Source organism: Ammodytes marinus (assembly GCF_949987685.1).
Source record: "Ammodytes marinus genome assembly, chromosome: 2".
NCBI lineage: Eukaryota > Metazoa > Chordata > Actinopteri > Uranoscopiformes > Ammodytidae > Ammodytes > Ammodytes marinus.
In genome coordinates, this window is record NC_137231.1 from 9,878,345 (window position 1) to 9,890,078 (window position 11,734).

Below are 11,734 nucleotides of genomic sequence, written 5' to 3' on the forward strand. Positions count from 1 at the left end.
CATTTTCAAAAGATAAATGTATTGAAGGATATAAACTTTGCCTCTACACATTTGAACATAATTGACAGACAGAGGTAAATAGTCTATCAATGTCCAAAATGAGACTAATTAAAACATCAGCGTGTTTCCAGTCAGAGACAGTTCCCTCTGATTTCACAGAGTTGACCTTTGACCTCTTCATTTACATAGAGCTATGAAGAAGTAGAGGAGGCCTGCAGGTGCATCCTGGGACGGAAGAGAGGGAGGAGTAGAGAGGTGATGCTTCACTGATGGAGGGTGAAAACTCACTTTCAGTTCACTAGTTTGAATTAGATTTCTAACGTCTTAACTACTGCAACTCAAACCAGGAACAGTGATAGTATCTCCCTGTTGTGTTTGATTGCAAATAAACACTTATAACAAAGAAGTTTTCTGAACTTAAATATGAATATCAAATCAACAAATAAACGAAAATGTGTCTTTTTATCTATGTGTCTGTCATTAATTGTAATGATCATTGAATTAATCAGAGGAAATATAATATAGTATATAATGTGTCCATGAATACAAAATAATACACGTTTATCAGAGTTTTTTTTTCTTTATTGAATGAGTCTTAAAAACTTTAACAAATGCAAAGCTGATGCACCACCTCCATCTTACGTTCACAACATGTATTACAAGCATGCAGACAACATCTTTTCTAACATGGAAACCTTGCAATGAGCAAACAGCACAAACAGTGAAGAAGCAGATTTGAAATGGTCATTCTGCTCCTCTGCTACTCTTCAGTGGGACAGTGGGACTTGTTGATGTTTTTCTCTGAGGTCTGGGAGCCCAAAGACACTTTACATGTGTAAACCTTCTCCATGTTCCAGTCTGACGTCTGGATGGCCAGGTAGCTGCTGATTTGGAAAGTCTGGTCTGGTTGCTGAACAGCGGTGCTGGTAGAGATCCCACTGCTCACTGGACTCCCACCAGCCAACCAGCTCACATCTGCAAAAGGCCCAGACTGACTGGACAGACAGACCACAGAGGCTTTGTTGGACTGGAGCTCAGCACTGGATGGAGGGAAGACTGTGAGGACAGGAGGAGGGAGGCTGGAGCCTGAAAATACATGGAGGACATTCATCAATTAACTTGAAATCATGTCAGTCATGAAATGCATGGCAGTAATGGATTACTTTTTATGACAATGTAACAATTTTTAGTTGAAGATTTTAATTCTGAATAATCATAGGAATCATTTCCTAAATTGTATCTTGCTTTACTCTTTTAAAATATAACATTTCCATAACTGACACAGGAATATGATGATCAGTTTTATATTCATTTTTTGTTACTTATTCATAAAGTCACATTCTGTCTTCAAACATCTTCTGTTAATTCTTCTACAATGTATTTTTGTCACTGAGAAAAATGTCAGTATAAATAAACTGGATTATATTTTTCCAACAGCCAATAAAATGATTGGGTTTTGATGACCAAATTCATTTACTCTCAACACATTTTCGAAGAACATCTTAAGTCTGCATCATCATATAGAAATAATAACTTTAAATGTATCTTGTTTTTCTCTTTAAAAATGTAATATTTCAATCATTATGTAGAAATATGATGATCAATTGTTCATACATTTTTCAAAGACAAATGAATGAAATCTACTTTTGTCTTACAAAATGTTGCTTTAATTTTTCTACAATGTCTTAAGTCACTGTGAGAGATTTCAGCATAACAGAGCTGACTTACATTTTCAAACAGCCAGTGAAATGGTCTTGATTATAATGACAAAATGTAGTCCCACTCAAAGTTATCCTTAAACTTTACAAGAATATTAATTTATATAAACGAGAACAGTAATAATTTAGTTTTGAAAACATGTTAGATATTTTTGCTGGTAATCTTGCTCAGCAAGCATTGTGTTGCAATTATATATTTTTTCTAATATTAGGAAAATAAATATGCTAACATTTGTTGAAAAGCTAAAATATCTTCATTTCTAAGCTCACATTTCCATTGTCTTAAAAGAAACAGCTTGGTATCAAAGTTGGTCATAAAAAGCCAATCTAATGATGGAATGATAAATATGTTTAAAAAGTAGTAACACATAAAATCATATTTCTACATTCATATCCATCAGAAATATAAAATCGATCTTGTTTTATCATCAAATAGATAGGACTTACTTGTCACAGTCAGCTTGGTGCCTTGTCCGAATACCACAGTGATTCAGTTTGTACACATGGCTGTACAAAAACCTCTTCACTCTCACTGATGAGGGGAGTGGAACTGAAACATCCTGTTGAAACCAACTTTCACTGTCAACATCTCATTCCCTTCAACATTCTGCTTATATTCAGAAACAATGCTGGACTTTTTCAAACATTATTTCTCTTGAGATGATTTTATTTAGCATCCATTTTGGTTTTTATCCCAGATTCTTCCATTTGAATTGTTTGATTCTGGTCAGAGTTCAAAGAAGCTGTAGTCAGTCTCTCACTGAGGTTTTTGTAATGGTGTCAATCACTGTGATACAGCTGCCTTAGCAGAGTTGTCCCATGTGTCACAGTAATAGACAGCAGAGTCTCCTGCCTCTGCCTGCTTTATGATGAACTGGTAATCTAAGTCTGAAGAGGCTTTAGAGTTGAATCGGTCTGAGGAGAATCCTGATCCAAACTCGGGTGAACTGTGACCTTTGTGATATTTCAGAACATACTGAGGAGCTTCACCAGGAACCTGTTTATACCATCTGACATAATAACTATCATATCTCTCAACGTTGCAGTTGAGAACAACCTCTCGTCCTGGAGAAACTGTGTGGACAGCAGGCGTCTGGGTCAGCACTATCACTGCATCAACATCTGTCAACATGCAGAGAAGAAAAACACATGAGTGAAAGATTTCTGTGTGAAAATATGTGCTGTGAAAGGAGTGAGAAGAATATCTTACATGTTAGAGCAGTGAAGAGAGTGCAGAGGGTCCCCAGCATGTTGTCAGTGTGTGCTGTAAACGTCCCTTACTGTCCAGCTGAGAGGTGAGCAGGGTTGGAGTGTGAGGAGAAGAGAGACTGAAGCTTATAAAGACACTGAGGAGAGGAGAGGAGGAGGAGGGGTTCACACACTCAACACTGTTTTCATTCATACACCAACTACATCAGGAATGTGGGTTTCATATCATACATATGATTTTTTTTTAAACTTCTGTTGGTGACACGCATGATATCATCAATCTTTTGTAAGTCTGCTAAAGCACTTTGAGTATTACATCCAGTTACTGCATCACAGGAATGTGTTCTTTACTTTGTTGTATTTTTCATAAAGGAGGGATCACACTAAAAATACTTTCAATTGGCTTATTCTTGTTATGAATAAGTCATGTAAACAGGATGGAAACATGAGGACGACACGATTTAAATGCAAATGTTTACTTCATATTTCAGTTTTACAATTGTTTAAGTTCTTTACAAATAGAATCCAAGTTAGGATGTTAAATATGTATCCAGTTTATTCTGATGAATTCATTGGAAACATTATGACCTCAGAGTGTAGATGATCGCTCAGGTGAATGTAGTGTTTGTATTTGGTCATTGTTCAGCTGTGTGTGAAAGGATGGACTGTTTTATAACATGTTCCATTTTGTTTTTGGAATCCTGCTGAATTCCTCTCCGTCAATCTATTTTTTATTTCAGGGGTTAAAAGAAACAACTTAGTATCAAAGTTGGTCATAAAAAGTCAATCTTGATTAAAGGAAAAATATGTTAAATATGTTTAAAAAGTAGTATCACATAAAATCATCATTCTACATTCATATCCATCAGAAATATAAAATCGATCTTGTTTTATCATCAAATAGATAGGACTTACTTGTTACAGTCAGCTTGGTGCCTTGTGGCACTGAAACATCCTGTTGAAACCAACTTTCACTGTCAACATCTCATTCCCTTCAACATTCTGCTCATATTCAGAAACAATGCTGGACTTTTTCAAACATTATTTCTCTTGAGATGATTTTATTTAGCATTCATTTTGGTTTTTATCCCAGATTCTTCCATTTGAATTGTTTGATTCTGGTCAGAGTTCAAAGAAGCTGTAGTCAGTCTCTCACTGAGGTTTTTGTAATGGTGTCAATCACTTTATATAAGTTAGATCAGTAAAGAAGAATCGGCTCCAAATATTATTTTATTATGACAGGGAAGAGACATTAATATTCATTCTAAACAATCATCACTGTAATAGCTCAAAACTTTTATTTGAGATTTTTCATTTAGCAGTTAGCATATTGTTTGATTTCGTCTCAAAACATATACAATCCGCTTGACATTCTGTAAGCATATGTAGCGAGCGGGGCAATAAAGGGGGAAGAATTGGGGGGAGGGAGTAGCCTACCGACAACGCCACCAGGGGAATTACACCCCTGGAAATAAAGTAAAGATAAGGGATGTAACTTTTGTGTTGAATAATATTAACAATGCTGATAAGGCAGATTTGTTAAACTGACAGAGACGGGAATTCAAAATAAACCAAATCTTTATTTTGATGGAAAACAAATAGAATGTGCAGAAACTGGAACTACTAAGGATAAAAAAGGGATTAGTGTGTAAAAATGAATAAACAAGATAACTAAAGAGAAAATATTCTTTATTACAAAATTGCTAAAACTCATTTATAGGCTATAGAACGTCTAAAAGTCACAATATCTAAAATAGCAGTCCCAAACTTAAACAAAACCAAACAGACTAAAGCTGAGGCCAACTGCTGAGAGGCAAACTACGCCGAGGAGTGCCTAGGGGTGCTACCACTCACCACAAGTGCCTCACATCAATAGTCATTACACACTAAAACTGGTGAAAAACGTGTTATATCCCTGTGCTTTAACTCGCATGCAAGTGACGGGACCTCACCAGGGGTGCCTAGCCTCCTTACAGTTTGGCACCCAGCTCCAGCCTAAAGCAAAATAACTATTAAAACACCTACCAAGGCTGCAACCCCTGAATCAAGACACAGCCTTCGTTTCACGGTTTTGAAGGCTGCATCAGATGTATCCTTCGCAGCCCAACATATCCCATGATTCATTGCGTTTTTTTCAGAGATGGCATAAAATAAAATAAAAAATAACAAAACAGCAACATGTTGCTCCATCTTCTTAACTTTTATCTTCCTTTCTTTTTTTCTTGTACTTTTTTTTCTTTTCGTCTGGTAGACAACTTCTTTTTATTTTTTCCTCCGTTGACAGGGCTGTTTCCGTTGGCAGCAATCAGGGTTGCTAGGCAGCACAGGAGCGGCGAGTCGTCACGCAAGGCAACGGCTTGTTACCCAAACCGGAAATGCTCGTAAACAGAGCGAAACGGAGACCTGCGGAGACCGTCTCGTTTAACAACGCTCGTTGGCCTTGGAACCGGCCTTCGAATCGGCCTTCACAGGCTATAGGCTTCATAGACCGCGACCTACCAAGGAGGCGGTCTCTGTATCGGGATACAGCCTGCCTGGCTCCGCCCGCCCGCCTACTACCGGCCAAATTTCATTTTCCCTTCAGTAGTCAGTCTGGGGCTGTGATTCAGGGGTTACGGTCTACGAAGGCTGCATTTGAAGACCGATTTCGTCATAGCGGCGCGCAAAGGTTTTTCCATTTGCAAGGCTCCTTTCTAGGCTCCTCATATGCAGCCGTGAAATGCAGCCTTCGTTTCACGGGCTTCAACAGATGGATCCTTCGCAGCCCTATAAATCCCAAGATTCATTGCGGTTTCGTCAGAGATGGCATCTCAAGACGCCAGCGGTAGCGTGGTACGCCTTCAAATGTGAGTATAGGGTTTCAAGTAGCCTAACTCAAATAACTAACGATACAAATGTAAAAATAAAAAAGTAACCTCATAAAACCTCTAAACACCTCCAACACCACCAACTCGTGCAACTTTTACCCGGGCAGAGACGCTCTAAAGTCCGCCTGATTTCATGCCCTGTCCCGTCAATGTCCGTTGGTTAACTTGTTACAAACGTTGGAATTTTTACACAGCTAACTTGGTTATTTTGCTATTTAAGCTGCTTTTGTTTGATAGTGTGAAGCAAAACTAATTCTAACATGTGCTTTTGGTTTAGGGAGCCAGGAGCATACGGCTCAACTAATCAAGTTGAGGGGGGACAAGGACGGCCTCTTCACCGGGGCCAAAAACTCTGCCTCCGTGTCTTGGAGGTAAGGAAACACAAGTTTATTTACAATGTCAGTTAGTTTATAACAATTATTCACAATAGGCCATTTGTAATATTTACATTTGACCATCTTGTAAAGGTTACAGTTAAATTAGTCCTCATTAAGGACACACACAAGATCCCCCAGAAATCGTTTACTTGAATGTCTTATTTTGAGTTATAAAGAGAAACACAACAAGGTCACAACTTACATCCCTGTGAAAGCGCTACAAAAACACACAACAAAGAAAAAGGGTATTGTCCCAGCTACTAGTGGTCTGATTATCATGGGCTTTGTATAGGATGAGGGCTCATTTAACTGTAACCGTTACAAGAACAGCCTTTACAAAGATCAACTTGTAACCTTTACAATAAGGTTAAATGTAGTCATACAAATGGGCTATTGTTAACATGGGTTAGTAACATGATTGTGAATGTTACCCCTTTATTTTGTTTTCTCTCTGCGATTAGGAATATTTTGGAGGAAATGGGCCTGGAGGGGAAGGTGACTGCTCTTCAGGCCAAAAAAAAATGGGACAACTTAAAGAAAAAATATAAAGTACGTCCACATAATTTTAAATGTACATTATTTGTTTTAACCATGCAAAACACTTTAGCTGATTTTTTGTTGTTGTTGTTGTTAACTGCCACGATTGATTTCCTCTGCCTTAGGATTGCAAGTGTCCAGCGTCGGGCGAGGGGGTGGACGGCAAGTCCACGGCTGCCACTTGGCCCTGGTTTGTCCTCATGGATGAGGTATTAGGACAGAGGCATTCGACAAATCCCCCTGTCCTAATTGCCTCCATCCCTGAGGACAAACCAGAGCAGGATGAAGAGGAGGACGAGCCCAGCCAGCCAAGATTCATTGCGGTTTCGTCAGAGAAGGCATCTCGAGACGCTCAAGACGAAGTGCCAGCGGCAGCGTGTTACGCCTTCAAATGTAAGTATTGGGTTTCAAGTAGCCTAACTCAAATAACTAACGATACAAATGTAAAAAAAAAAAAAAGGTAACCTCATAAAACCTCTATGTCCTTCAAAATAATTGGTTAAGTAAGGTAACGTTCTAATGATGTTAGTGACGCTAACTTTTAGGAAAATGTATTAAAAAAACACACTTTCCGAGCTTTATATCTTGACATAGGATTTCTTGTCATTTATCAAGATTTTACTTTGTTAATAGGAAGTTAAGAGACACTTCAAAATCGTTAAAAAAATATCCCAAAAGGTTTAGAATTCCTCCACTGACCGCAACGGAAAACACCTCCAACACCACCAACTCGTGCAACTTTTACCCGGGCAGAGACGCTCTAAAGTCCGCCTAAATTCATGCCCTGTCCCGTCAATGTCCGTTGGTTAACTTGTTACAAACGTTGGAATTTTTACACAGCTAACTTGGTTATTTTGCTATTTAAGTTGCTTTTGTTTGATAGTGTGAAGCAAAACTAATTCTAACATGTGCTTTTGGTTTAGGGAGCCAGGGGCATACGGCTCAACTAATCAAGTTGAGGGGGGACAAGGACGGCCTCTTCACCGGGGCCAAAAACTCTGCCTCCGTGTCTTGGAGGTAAGGAAACACAAGTTTATTTACAATGTCAGTTAGTTTATAACAATTATTCACAATAGGCCATTTGTAATATTTACATTTGACCATCTTGTAAAGGTTACAGTTAAATTAGTCCTCATTAAGGACACACACAAGATCCCCCAGAAATCGTTTACTTGAATGTCTTATTTTGAGTTATAAAGAGAAACACAACAAGGTCACAACTTACATCCCTGTGAAAGCACTACAAAAACACACAACAAAGAAAAAGGGTATTGTCCCAGCTACTAGTGGTCTGATTATCATGGGCTTTGTATAGGATGAGGGCTAATTTAACTGTAACCGTTACAAGAACAGCCTTTACAAAGATCAACTTGTAACCTTTACAATAAGGTTAAATGTAGTCATACAAATGGGCTATTGTTAACATGGGTTATTAACATGATTGTGAATGTTACCCCTTTATTTTGTTTTCTCTCTGTGATTAGGAATATTTTGGAGGAAATGGGCCTGGAAGGGATGGTGACTCCTCTTCAGGCCAAAAAAAAATGGGACAACTTAAAGAAAAAATATAAAGTACGTTCACATAATTTTAAATGTACATTATTTGTTTTAACCATGCAAAACACTTTAGCTGATTTTTTGTTGTTGTTGTTAACTGCCACGATTGATTTCCTCTGCCTTAGGATTGCAAGTGTCCAGCGTCGGGCGAGGGGGTGGATGGCAAGTCCACGGCTGCCACTTGGCCCTGGTTTGTCCTCATGGATGAGGTATTAGGACAGAAGCATTCGACAAATCCCCCTGTCCTAATTGCCTCCATCCCTGAGGACAAACCAGAGCAGGATGAAGAGGAGGACGAGCCCAGCCAGCCAAGATTCATTGCGGTTTCGTCAGAGAAGGCATCTCAAGACGCTCAAGACGAAGTGCCAGCGGCAGCGTGTTACGCCTTCAAATGTAAGTATTGGGTTTCAAGTAGCCTAACTCAAATAACTAACGATACAAATGTAAAAAAAAAAGGTAACCTCATAAAACCTCTATGTCCTTCAAAATAATTGGTTAAGTAAGGTAACGTTCTAATGATGTTAGTGACGCTAACTTTTAGGAAAATGTATAAAAAAACACACTTTCCGAGCTTTATATCTTGACATAGGATTTCTTGTCATTTATCAAGATTTTACTTTGTTAATAGGAAGTTAAGAGACACTTCAAAATCGTTAAAAAAATATCCCAAAAGGTTTAGAATTCCTCCACTGACCGCAACGGAAAACACCTCCAACACCACCAACTCGTGCAACTTTTACCCGGGCAGAGACGCTCTAAAGTCCGCCTGATTTCATGCCCTGTCCCGTCAATGTCCGTTGGTTAACTTGTTACAAACGTTGGAATTTTTACACAGCTAACTTGGTTATTTTGCTATTTAAGCTGCTTTTGTTTGATAGTGTGAAGCAAAACTAATTCTAACATGTGCTTTTGGTTTAGGGAGCCAGGGGCATACGGCTCAACTAATCAAGTTGAGGGGGGACAAGGACGGCCTCTTCACCGGGGCCAAAAACTCTGCCTCCGTGTCTTGGAGGTAAGGAAACACAAGTTTATTTACAATGTCAGTTAGTTTATAACAATTATTCACAATAGGCCATTTGTAATATTTACATTTGACCATCTTGTAAAGGTTACAGTTAAATTAGTCCTCATTAAGGACACACACAAGATCCCCCAGAAATCGTTTATTTGAATGTCTTATTTTGAGTTATAAAGAGAAACACAACAAGGTCACAACTTACATCCCTGTGAAAGCACTACAAAAACACACAACAAAGAAAAAGGGTATTGTCCCAGCTACTAGTGGTCTGATTATCATGGGCTTTGTATAGGATGAGGGCTAATTTAACTGTAACCGTTACAAGAACAGCCTTTACAAAGATCAACTTGTAACCTTTACAATAAGGTTAAATGTAGTCATACAAATGGGCTATTGTTAACATGGGTTATTAACATGATTGTGAATGTTACCCCTTTATTTTGTTTTCTCTCTGTGATTAGGAATATTTTGGAGGAAATGGGCCTGGAAGGGATGGTGACTCCTCTTCAGGCCAAAAAAAAATGGGACAACTTAAAGAAAAAATATAAAGTACGTTCACATAATTTTAAATGTACATTATTTGTTTTAACCATGCAAAACACTTTAGCTGATTTTTTGTTGTTGTTAACTGCCACGATTGATTTCCTCTGCCTTAGGATTGCAAGTGTCCAGCGTCGGGCAAGGGGGTGGACGGCAAGTCCACGGCTGCCACTTGGCCCTGGTTTGTCCTCATGGATGAGGTATTAGGACAGAGGCATTCGACAAATCCCCCTGTCCTAATTGCCTCCATCCCTGAGGACAAACCAGAGCAGGATGAAGAGGAGGACGAGCCCAGCCAGCCAGGGCCCAGCCAGCCAGGTCCCAGCCGATTGCGGAAGAGGGCCCGGATGGACGAGCTGCTGGACCTCATGAAAGAGGACATGAGGCTGCAGAGGGAGGCGGAGGAGAGGCGGGCTCAGGAGAGCAATGCCAGGATGGAGAGGCTCTTCTCCATCCTGGAAAAAATTGTTGACAAATAATTTTAAATATTTGTTGTTAATTTAATTATTTAATATTTATTTACGTGTAATTTTATTTTGTATATATTATTTTATAGGTGTTTTTTTCTAACATTATTTATGTTCAGTATTTAATATGTTTTTACTTTTTATATGTGTAAATAAAAGTTGGTTTTTCTGATATTCAGGATACCATTATTATTCTCCAAATCACACAGGTAATTTCTGTAATATCTAGTTAGCACAAGAAACTCCAACACATTTTCTGATTTCAGGCCTAACCTCGAGCATTAGAGAATTTAAGATTTGCTCCCTTGTTTATCTTCTCCCTCATAGACAGACAGATTGTTATAATTGTTATACTGTATATTCTAGACAGATCAACACACTTTAGGCAAATCAATGAACACCGGGTGCCTGTCGGCATGTTGGAACGATTATAGCAGGAGGACAGATCTTATACATTATCGCCCAACCTGCCACCTCTACCATTGTTGCGTAAGAATCGAATGACATTTTATATAAATAAAAATTAATAATAAAAAAAAGAAGCTGAGCAGGGAGTCCCTGGTGGTGCTGCTGGACCAGGATGGGCTGCCACATTGAGACCCTGGTGTCTGTCTCCTGTCAGTGGGACATCATCTGGGGTGGTCTCCAGAGTGCGTTGGTAGATGCCTCTCTCCACTGTCCACCGCATCGTCGCTGTAGTGGGTTTGCAGGGCTGAATTGACGGCTGCCATGTCACTAAGGTTTTTGGAAAAGGTCAAGAATAAGAGTGCATAAAAAATAATACTTTTCTTCTTTTTTGACAAAAGAAATCTGCACAAATTACAACAAAACATTTTAAATTAATAGAAATCAAAGCTTTACAATTCTTTAACTTGCCTGTTATAAATACTGATGGTCAAGGGGGACCTCCTCCAGGGCAGACACCTCTGCCGACAGCTGGTCCCGCCAGTGAGCACCACTGGCTGCCTCCAAACCGTTCTCCCCCTCATCCTCTGCCACATCCTCCTCTGGGGCCATGATATCATCCGCCCGAGGCAGATGTTATGGAGGATGGCACATGCTGTTATGACCTGAAATGGTAAAAATAAATATATATATATATAGGCACACCTCCTGAAAAAATAATTAATACTTTTTGATTTACTCTTCAGAATTTAAATAAAGTCCTGTTGAGTGATTACTTACGTGAGGTACGAAGGTGTGGTGCACCTCCAGCGCTTGCACGAAGATGGCCCGGAACCTGGTCTTCATCATCCCAAAGGCACGCTCTATAATGGAGCGTGCCCTGGAGTGATGGGAGTTAAAGCGCTGGGCTCCCACACCTCGTAGTGGCTGCTTGTATGGAGTTATGAGGGGTAGTGGGTGTTGGAGACAAGGGTACCCGCCGTCGGCCAGGATAAAGTGCCCTGGAGGAGGGTAGAGTGACCTCCGGTACAGGGGGCTA

The 11,734-nt window shown here is 39.4% G+C and overlaps 2 protein-coding genes across 2 annotated transcripts; one reads left to right on the top strand and one right to left on the bottom strand.

Moving 5' to 3' along the window:
- Positions 1–733: 733 nt before the first annotated feature.
- LOC307263514 (immunoglobulin lambda-1 light chain-like) lies at positions 734–2,968 on the bottom strand (the record flags this gene model as incomplete). Its single annotated transcript, XM_080044665.1, has 4 exons — positions 734–1,086; positions 2,166–2,199; positions 2,515–2,840; positions 2,929–2,968. The coding sequence occupies 4 exons, from the start codon at positions 2,966–2,968 to the stop codon at positions 761–763; spliced, it is 726 nt and encodes a 241-aa protein (XP_079900791.1). The 3' UTR covers positions 734–760.
- A 2,566-nt stretch (positions 2,969–5,534) lies between these two features.
- LOC307258584 (uncharacterized protein) lies at positions 5,535–10,347 on the top strand. The gene is made up of 10 exons (XM_080038183.1): positions 5,535–5,773; positions 6,072–6,165; positions 6,633–6,720; positions 6,834–7,101; positions 7,632–7,725; positions 8,193–8,280; positions 8,391–8,658; positions 9,184–9,277; positions 9,745–9,832; positions 9,940–10,347. Exons 1-10 carry the CDS (start codon positions 5,647–5,649, stop codon positions 10,300–10,302), a joined length of 1,572 nt encoding a protein of 523 aa, XP_079894309.1. The 5' UTR covers positions 5,535–5,646; the 3' UTR covers positions 10,303–10,347.
- Positions 10,348–11,734: the final 1,387 nt, after the last annotated feature.